The sequence below is a fragment of the Pogoniulus pusillus genome, chromosome 9 (genome assembly GCF_015220805.1).
Source record: "Pogoniulus pusillus isolate bPogPus1 chromosome 9, bPogPus1.pri, whole genome shotgun sequence".
NCBI classification, from domain to species: Eukaryota; Metazoa; Chordata; class Aves; order Piciformes; family Lybiidae; genus Pogoniulus; species Pogoniulus pusillus.
This window is the reverse complement of record NC_087272.1, coordinates 33,718,808-33,728,974: the sequence shown is the minus strand read 5'-3', so window position 1 is coordinate 33,728,974 and position 10,167 is coordinate 33,718,808. Positions and strand designations below refer to the sequence as shown.

The 10,167-nt window shown below is 44.5% G+C and overlaps 2 protein-coding genes across 2 annotated transcripts in view; one reads left to right on the top strand and one right to left on the bottom strand.

Moving 5' to 3' along the window:
• Positions 1–1,002: 1,002 nt before the first annotated feature.
• LOC135178006 (caspase-8-like) lies at positions 1,003–5,236 on the bottom strand. The gene is given in 3 exon segments (XM_064148432.1): positions 1,003–1,870; positions 1,872–2,059; positions 5,210–5,236. Coding segments are annotated over 3 exon segments (1,083 nt in total).
• A 269-nt stretch (positions 5,237–5,505) lies between these two features.
• Positions 5,506–10,167, top strand: part of RFC1 (replication factor C subunit 1) — a 41,836-nt gene continuing 37,174 nt past the window's right edge. The window contains exons 1-2 of the mRNA XM_064149157.1: positions 5,506–5,590; positions 9,862–9,990. Of these exons, the coding sequence (XP_064005227.1) occupies positions 5,588–5,590; positions 9,862–9,990 (132 nt within the window). The 5' untranslated portion in view covers positions 5,506–5,587. The remainder of the gene's footprint in view (positions 5,591–9,861; positions 9,991–10,167) is intronic.

Genomic DNA, 10,167 nt, shown 5'->3' with positions numbered 1-10,167 from the left:
ATGGGGTGATGCAAATCAAACACTTCTCTTTACCTTACACCTTTACCTTATGCAGCAAAAACTGTTTGAGATGGGATCAAGTCTCTTCTAAAGACACGGAGTTGTGATGGATACTGTGGGAAGCCAAATGTAAATAGAAACTAGACCACTGATCTTCAAAGAATTTGGGGGATTTTTGGTCTGCAACAAAATGCTAATTCCTACAACATGAGAGAAAATTGATTTTCTTTACTAGAGCCTCTAGTAAGCAAAATATTCTTACAGAATTCCTCCAAAACAGAGTCTTATCATGTAGTAAATTAGTATTTTTAAAGTCTTGTAATGCTATGAAAAAATACAAACTTCAACCTGAAGTTTCAGGATATATATTTTTGATGTGTTTTCCTCATCCTCTCAGTAATACCATTTCTTTAGGGAAATTCCTAACCTGAGAGGTCCTTTGGACACACATGAAAGTCCAAACATAGAATCATAAAATCTCTGTTCCATCACAGAGATTTCTGTTGTCCTCTAAAGTGCATCAGAAACGGTGCCTCGTGGAATTCAAAACCACCTATCTGCTTTATACTTCATGTAAGTCTCAAACAATCCAAAATACAAAATTTGTAGAGCAGTAAATAAAGTGTTGCTTCAGAGGATGCAATAAAATTTTATACCAATTTTATTTCAATTCCAAAATTGTATCAACATTGTGTCATGGTCACTGCAAGGTGGTTGGACTAGATGACCTTTAGAGGTCCCTTCTAACCTGGGCAATCCTTCTATGATTCTATTCAATAGTCAGTATTTATTACTAGTCACAGTTATCACAGTATCATCAGGGTTGGAAGAGACCTCACAGATCATCAAGTCCAACCCTTTACCACAGAGCTCAAGGCTAGACCATGGCACCAAGTGCCACATCCAATCCTGCCTTGAACAGCTCCAGGGACAGCGACTCCACCACCTCCCCGGGCAGCCCATTCCAGTGTCCAATGACTCTCTCAGTGAAGAACTTCCTCCTCACCTCAAGCCTAAATTTCCCCTGGCGTAGCTTGAGGCTGTGTCCTCTTGTTCTGGTGCTGTAGCCATGCCAACCAGAATATCAGCCTGATGAGGAATTGAAATCTGGGGGGTAGCATCAGTTTCAAAATGGCCAGAAAAGTCTCCTTTTACTATGACAGCTGGATGACCTACAAAGCCTTGGCAAGCCTGGATGAAAAGCAGCTTGGGTTTGCCAGCAAGAGAAGGACAATTAGATCCACTGAAGCAGGAAAGTAAATCTTTAATATTTACAACCTCATTATCAACACCTTTTATTTTGTCTTTTACACCATGTGAGAAAATGAAGCAAACAAAACAGTCCATGTTACTGTGATCTTTGTTGCTGTATTCTTTAACTTTTGCATACATTTGCTTTGCTTCTAGATCCATGTGCTCAACTGTCTCTAACTGAAGCCACTTAAAAACTCTCTTCACAGCCTCTCCATCTTTCACTGTTCCTTCTCTGGCTTCATCTGGATTTTTAAATTTGTAGTTGTTAAGAACCACACAGTAACCATGGGGGTTATTTTTCATCTTGTATGATTCCACAAGCAGGTGTGGTGTCTCCCCCTCTGCTCCTTGTCCTGTTGGATATATTGACACAGACACTGGGTAGTGGAGTTTTTCCTTAGAATAATTTTCTTTTCTTTCTTTATAGATCTCTTTTTTTTTCTTTATGTCAGCTCTAAATTTCTTGAATATATCTTTCAGCATTGTTAGGTCATCTTCTTTAATTATCCCATTTCTTTCCATTTCCACTAAGACCTTCAACATTGAAGCATTACCCTGAACAATACTCTTTGGTATTTGTTCTTGGAGCAGGACCTTCACATTCTGGATATCTTTTTAAGTCCTCTGCAATTCCATATAGCAGTTGTCTATAGGCTGACACCTGTGCCCTGTCTCGGATCTTCAGCTCTCACTCCACTTCCTCACGGCCGGAGCCCAGGTGGGCAGCCAGAAGGTCGATCTGACTGATCTGGTAGAGCAGCTCCTTCAAGAAGGACAGGTTACCCACCTCGATCATGCCTTTCTCCTGCAGATCTTAGAGGTCTCTTCCAACCTGGTTGATTCTGTGATACTATACTCAATATTTAAAGAAAAATAAGTAATTGAAAATAAAGTAATCCATAGAATCATAGAATCAACCAGGTTGGAAGAGACCTCCAAGATCATCCAGTCCAGCCTATCCCCCAGCTCTATCCAGTCAACTAGACCATGCCTCAAATCCAGGAAATGTTATTTAAAAAAAAAAGACAATTTGTTATTTATCAATGTAAGAAAATATATTTTTCTTACAAACAACCTCCTCTCTCATTAAGCAAGGCAAAGCCTTTGCTAGTGATAACGTCAGCAGGACAGGTTTTGTTCAATCAGGAAAACCCCCTCAAGGTCACGAGTTAATGTCTCATTTGTTAAATGTCTTTTGGAAAAAAAAGCCAAACAGTCTGTGATGTTCAGAAAAGTGGTAAAGAAGTCTGATTTAAAAAAAAATATTTGTCTTGGTCGTAAAAAGATTGATGATATTGAAATTCTTTCAGCTGCTGTATTGTCAGTTGGGCAGTATGCCTTTAAAACATGACCAACGACAGCAGGGTTCACTCCAAAGGAAATTACTTTCAGTTTAACAAAGCACATAATAATACAATGAGTCTTCAGTTCTGTTTCCCATGTCAGAGCAAGGTTTTTTCCACCTCCAGTGGTTCCATAGCCATGCAGAAATATCATCTGTTGTCTCCTCACCATTCTCAGGAGTGCATTACAGTCATTCCAGGTATTCTGCCTGCTCTCTTCATAAAGGGTTAAACTCCTGCCTTCTAAGAAACATGAACATGTCTCAATCCCACAGGCAGGTACTCCTCTGCTGGATGTTATTCTAGGTAGCTTTATCAACTACAAATAGAGATAACCACCTGCAATAATTCTTTTAACATTATTTAAACAGTTTGCCTGGCTCTTTCACATGTCAGCCATTTTAAGTGCTCTTCAGTTCTGGTATCAGGAATACACAGACCTTTAAAAATTACATAATGAGAATTAACTCTGTAAATACAAACATATGGCTGGAGATGTTTTTCTCAGGTGATAGCAGTTTTGTTTGCTTAGCCATTATAGTTGAGTGGGTATGGAGTAACTAGCAAAACAGGCTGAAAACCACAGTCTGTCCTGTGGGTATGCATTTACTTGTTCAATCTGTCATCTGTTTCTGACAAGAGAAATCCAAATTCACAGCTGTGTTAATGCTGACATTTAAGGCTCCCCCTGACCTTGTGTGTTCATGAAAGAACAGTAGCACTTTCTGTACAGTGAATCACAGAATGGTTTGGGTTGGAATGGACCTCCAAAGGTCATCTCATCCAACCCCCCTGCAGGGGCATCTGCAACTGGATCAACTTAATATCAGACAAGAAATTATTGAGAGGGGAACTGTATTTATTTGGTTTGCCCAAGTTTATTCCTTCCCAGTGTTCAGCAAGGAGAGGAAAACAATTGTTAGAAAACAGACAAGATTTCATTAGAAACTGAAGAGTAAGTGGGTGAAGACAAAGTTTAACTTCCCAGTTCCTCTTGAACTTGTCAGACATTCTCTTGAAGTTCTCTTGAACTTGTCACAACTCTGAGCTCTCCTAAGCTTTAACACATAGAGGAAAATACCATAGAGGAATCAAAGCTGAGCATTTCCTGCACAACCAGGAAAGAAGGGACCGAGACATTTCATTACAGACTGTGCTGATTCAGACCTGACTTACAGTGGCTGCACTGCTGTGTTATTGTTATGTACTTAGGATGCTTAATTTGCCTCAATGCCTTAAAAAACTCGGTAAATCTCAGTGAGACCTGGCACTATTCAGTTGTTAGTTAAAATAGTTAAGGCTGTCAGGCCTACTTCTTTGTCAGAAGTGACCACTATTTCATGTGGAGCTGCTGGGAGAGTACAGTGGAGAGCCACTGGGACTGGAGCATCTATCTTATGAGGAAAGGCTGAGAGCTGGGGCCCTGCAGCTTGGAGGCTGAGTGGGATCACTATCTAAAGGATGAGTGCCAAGAGCATGGAGCCAAACTTTTCATAGAATCTTAGAATCAACCAGGTTGGAAGAGACCTCCAAGATCATCCAGTCCAACCTAGCACCCAGCCCTAGACAGTCAACCAGACCATGGCACTGAGTGCCTCAGCCAGTCCTTTCTTGAACACCTCCAGGGACGGTGACTCCACCACCTCCCTGGGCAGCCCATTCCAATGGCAATCACTCTCTCTGGGAAGAACTTCCCCCGGCACAACTTCTCAGTGGTGTCCAGTGACAAAACAAGGAGCAGTGGACACAACCTGGAACACAGCAGCTTCCATGTAAAGACATGAGCCAGCAGTGTGCCCAGGTGGCCAAGAGAGCCAGTGGCATCCTGGCCTGCATCAGGAATGGTGTGGTCAGCAGGAGCAGGGAGGTCATTCTGCCCCTGTACTCTGCACTGGTTAGACCACACCTTGAGTGCTGTGTTCAGTTCTGGGCCCCCCAGTTTAGAAGGGACATTGAGATGCTTGAGTGTGTCCAGAGAAGGGCGACGAGGCTGGGGAGAGGCCTTGAGCACAGCCCTACGAGGAGAGGCTGAGGGAGCTGGGATTGGTTAGCCTGGAGAAGAGGAGGCTCAGGGGTGACCTTATTGCTGTCTACAACTACCTGAGGGGAGGTTGTGGCCAGGAGGAGGTTGCTCTCTTCTCTCAGGTGGCCAGCACCAGAACAAGAGGACACAGCCTCAGGCTGTGCCAGGGGAGATTTAGGCTGGAGGTGAGGAGAAAGTTCTTCCCTGAGAGAGTCATTGGACACTGGAATGGGCTGCCCGGGGAGGTGGTGGAGTCGCCGTCCCTGGGGCTGTTCAAGGCAGGATTGGACGTGGCACTTGGTGCCATGGTCTAGCCTTGAGCTCTGTGGTAAAGGGTTGGACTTGATGATCTGTGAGGTCTCTTCCAACCCTGATGATACTGTGATACTGTGATCCAATGTTTTCATTCCGAGGGTGTCAGAGCACTGGAACAGGCTGCCCAGAGAGGCTGTGGAGTCTGACTCTGGAGGCGTTCCAAACCTGCCTGTCTTCCCGTGAGATTCACTCTGGAAGACCCTGCTCTAAGACGGGGCTTGGAGGAGATGCTCCTCAGAGGTCGCTAACAACGCTGCGGTTCTGTGAGGCCCACCATTTTGAGGCGAGCTGCTGCACCCATTTTCGTGCAGGCGCGGCCCCGCAGCGCTGCCCAGGCTTCCCGCCCAGCCTCCGGGGAGCGGTTAACAGCGGTTACAGCGGGCCCGTTACAGGAAAGCAGCCGTTGGCGCCTGCAGAGAACGGAAGGCAGGGGAAAAAGGCGACACGCCCGGAGACCCTCTCAGGCCCAACGCCGCGGGAACAGCACTGCCACCGCCTCCCCCTCGCCGGGACGTGCCACCGCGACCGCCCCGCCCGTCGCGGCTCTGACGGCAGCGCCGTGCGCCGGGTGCGGGAGTTGGCGCGAAGGTGGGGGTGCGGGCGGCATGGAGCTGGAGGCGTCCCGCTAGCCAGACAGACCGCCGCCGGCAGCATGGTGAGCGCCCTGCGGGGCTGCGGGTGTTCCCCGCGATCCCTGCGATCCCCTGGGAAGGCGATGAAGGGGGTGGAGGGAGCGTTGCGCAGCGTTCGCCGGCGACAAGGCCCGGTGGCGTTTTGCCCTGCTCGCGGTATCGGGGTCGTTGGATTCGGTTTCAGTTGAACCGAGCCAGCATCCCCTTGCCTGAGTGCGACTTCTGCGTTGTGGCGGAGCGGCAGAGCCCTGCCTAGGCGGGAGCGGCCGGGAGCTGCGGAGCAGAGGCCGCCCGCCCGCAGCGCCCGCGCTTTTCCCGCCGCTCCCGCCCGGAGCGGCCGAGGCCTGGCTTGTCCCGCATGAAGGAAAATAAGCCCCATGCCGAGGAAGTGCCCCCACATTGTGCCCTTGCCCTCAGGGGAAAGCGTCTGGGCCTCTCCTGTCTCCCCCGGTGGGGCACTGGGTATGGATCGCGGGTTTCTCCTGGGGGTGCAAAGCGAACGAGCCAATAACGCAGCCTGACGAAGTTGCAGCTCTGGGTTTAGTTTCAGTAAGAGCAACCAGGAGGCTGCTGCTCTTGTCGGCTTGGAGAGTGTGCAACACTTGCAGAAAAACACCGTGTGGGAGGAAGAACTCAGACGTCTGGAAAGAGACACTTGTATAAATCGTACGGGGTGCAACCCTCAGTAGATTGCAGAGGGTTGCAAATCCAGATCTGTCCGTGCTTGTGTGTGTGCTTTGCAAGCGACTGCTCCCTTGTGCAGCCATTAGAAGATCACCTCTTCATCTCTGGCTCCAGTAGATTGCCACCTCCGCAGGTGGAGTCTCGGCGCAGGTGTTTTACTGGCCTAACTACCGATGCTGTTCGAAGCCAGTCAGGTGCAACTTTGGTTTTGGACTCCCCACAGAGGTTCAAATTGTTTATGCCTTCCACCTGATGCTCATCAATGGTGGGGGATACAGTCTAGGACTTTCACACTACTGAGAGATCTGTCTGCAGTAAGAATTCTGAAGCAATTGACCCGGGATGTTTTCATAGTTTAAGGGTGGCTGACGGCTGTAAATTTATGTATGAGGACAGCTCTGCCTCTGCTCTTCCCTTCCCATGACCTTTAGAAAACTGGTGGTGCTGATGGACTTGCTTCCTTCTTTCCCACCTTCTCTTATGTAGCTTCCTTTACATAGCTTTCCCACCTTCCCTCTGTATAGCTTTATGAATACCACACATCCACACTGGTATTTTCCTATCCATCATTCCCTTTCACTGCTGAAGAGAGGAGGCTGTGTGACCATCTTTGCTGCAGCTCTGCAGATAGAGGCAAAAATACAACTATGTTAGTAACTATGTAGCCTGTTCTATGAAATAATGGGTCAAGTGTATTGCAATTTAATGTAATACTCTTGCAAACAGACTTTCTTTTTTTAAGTAGCCCCTGCTGAGTAGCTTCTGCAGCATCTTCTCAGCTGTGCTGAACTGGTGTGCATAGAGTTACACAATTAATTCATTTGTCCCAGAAGGGATTTATTGTTTTTACCTAGATTAGTAACCTGACCCAGTTCCCAAGCAGAGAGCTGTACTAGTACAACTGAGGGAATGATTAGCTAAGAGCAGGGGCTATTTGAGTTGCCTCCATCTGAGACACTCACATGGCCAAAGCTGCAGCAGCTGGTGTGTATTTAGACTCTAATACTGCTCAGAAATTACTGTGAGTACCTGTGCTGCAGTTACCTGTTATTAAACATGAATTAAGCCCAAGCAAATATCACAGATTTCCATGAAGTAATACTATAAATTGATTGTGGTTAGTGCAGTTTTTCTGGACACACCAGATGTCAGAGCTGATGTTTGCCCCAAATGTGCACTGAAGTAGGCACATTATAAACTGTTTATTTTGATGCAAAGCCCTCATATAGGCACACTCCAGAAGACCTGAAATAAAGTGTATTACTTTTTGTTACAGTCAGTTTTCTATCTCATATTTTGAGGTGCAAACTGAATAACATGATGTTATTTTGAAAAATATTCTACCTTACTGGACACTGAGTCTTCTGAAAACACTGCCATATGGTTAGGTTGAGATGGTTCTATCATCAGAGAGTTGAAATAGTTGATCTTTGGTTTACAGTGCTTTTGAAATGCAGGGAAAAATACACATGGAGTATTCCTGACTTTTACAACTGATTTTTTTGAGATTGGTATTTACTAAAGAGGAGGAGGCTTTGAGGAGACCTTATTGTGGCCTTCCAACACCTGAAGGGGTCCTACAAGAAAGCTGGTGAGACACTTTTCAGGATGTCAGGTGACTAGGGTGAGTGGATCCAAGATAGAGGAGAGCAGATTTAGATTAGATGTTGGAAAAAAGTTCTTCACTGTAAGGGTGGTGAGATACTGGAACAGGTTGCCCATGGAGGTGGTGGAAGCCCCATCCCTGGATGTTTTAAAGGCCAGGCTGGATGTGGCTCTGAGCAACTTGATGTAGTGGTGGGTGTTCCTGTCCATTGCAGGGGTTTGGAGCTAGATGATCCTTAGTGTCCTTTCCAACCCTGACAGATCTGTGGTTCTGTAACGTCTTAAAAGTCACCCTGACAAACTCCATCTTTGAACTACCTAACAAATAGGTTTACCTCTTTAGAGGTAAGTGATCCTGTCTGGGATCTAAGCTTATATAATGCTTTATAGTCTTCAGACTTGGTGAATGGCAATCACTCTGATAGACACTGCTTCGTTTCTGGAATTTGTTGTGCAACGAGTTAAGGATTTGTGTGTGTCCCTGCCTGTGACAGCGGGGGTTGGAGCTAGATGATCCTCAAGATTCCTTACAACCCTGACAGTTCTCTGATTCTATAATGATCATGGGGTCAAGTCCTTGAATCTACTTGGACACATTCTGATTAGATGCTTTCTTCTAAGCTGCTAGCTCTAGGTGTTGCCAAAGTTTCCAAGCTTATATAGTGTTGCATCTATATTGTAGGAGTACATATAAAATAACAGTGTTGAAAATTCATACCTCGGTGCCTAAATTCTGCAGATGGAAATGTGTGAAGCCTCATTAAGGAAGAACATTTCCTATTGTCTGTTTGCTGAATCCATGTTATTATACACAGGTAAAACACAGAGCCTATAATTTTTTACAGGAAACAAGTCTCATTCTGTAAAGCAGCTAAACTACATACAGTAAATAGAGTTCAGCCCATCTATATTGTGTGTATGCTTTCACATTACAGATTCCATTTAATTTTAAGCTTTATAATCTCTGATAATCCAAACCCAACCCACCAGTGAGCTGACTGCTAAGAGAAAAGGAGACTGAAACACCCTTTTTCAGTCAGACTTTTGTAGAGGTTTCTTAAGCATTTACTACTTCAGCTGCAGATCCCTGTAGTAGTCAAAATCTATGCAGATGAACTTTATAGAGCTATCAGCTGGGTAGCAGCTAGCCCTGAGGTCCACCCTTTGCTTGCTGTATATTTAGGCCATAAGAAGGTATTTTTTTTACTTCTAAAATGGCTGCTACCCCTGGAGGTGGTGATACCAATCAGGTACATGCACTCTCTATTTCTCTGTAATGCAATACTATTTTTGAGAGAAGTCATGTTTGGGTGAACAATAATGCTTTAAAAAACAGAGAAAAATAATTATGTGCTCTGTATTTTTATGTATTCAGAAAGCATTTTATGATTGTGCTATGTGGGGTCAGATACTAAAATAAGGTGACAAGCCAGATCTTTTGGAGCTCTTTGTATTAAATTCTTCCTCTTTGTTTAGATATTAACTTACTTTTCTAAGGGTGATCACTTTTTTCCTTAGATGAGGGTTGCTTTCTTAAATTTATAAAGGAATAGTGGGTGCAGTATGTCCCACTACTTGGCTGCTTTTTAGCTCTTGGTGCATTTAAAAATATCTTTAATCTATTTATATTGGAAACTACTTCATACCTGAAGTGATAATTTTATCTATAAAAACACTTAGGGCTAGGTTTATGATGCTTAATAATAAATGAAACATCTCTCTTAAGCTACTGTTTCATTGCTGATGGAGGTTTATTTTGAGATGTGCATTGGTGAAGTTCTCCCACTATGGGAGCAATAAACTTTTGTCATGCTTCAAAGACAGGAGAAAGGTGGTGAGGTCTTTGAGCAGCTGTGTTTCATTAGCTGACCTTTTCTTAATTGTAAAAAAAAAGCAAAATCAAGATTAAATATAATAATGGAGCTATTGAGAAAGTAATTTAAGTGTGGTGTTATTGAAAAGTCTGTACTTTAAAATTGATGAATCTCTCTTGTCTCTTGCTTAGGATATCCGGAGATTCTTTGGGGTTGTACCTGCTGGAAAACGACAAGAATGTGAGACTGTGAAAAAGAATGAGAAAGTTAAAAATGGTGAAGAGCCTTTGAGTGGGAAGAAAAGGGGGAAGGAAAGTAAGGTTAGTCTTGCTTTTCTTATTTGTGAAGTGCATGATTGCCCTGATTTAGGGTTGTTTGGATCTCTGGTGGTTTTTTAAAGTAGTTTTTATATACTCGAACCCTAGACTATATGTTAGTTATTTTGATAGGCATGGGAGTAAACTGTTAATTAATATTTTAGCAGCACAACTTTCTGG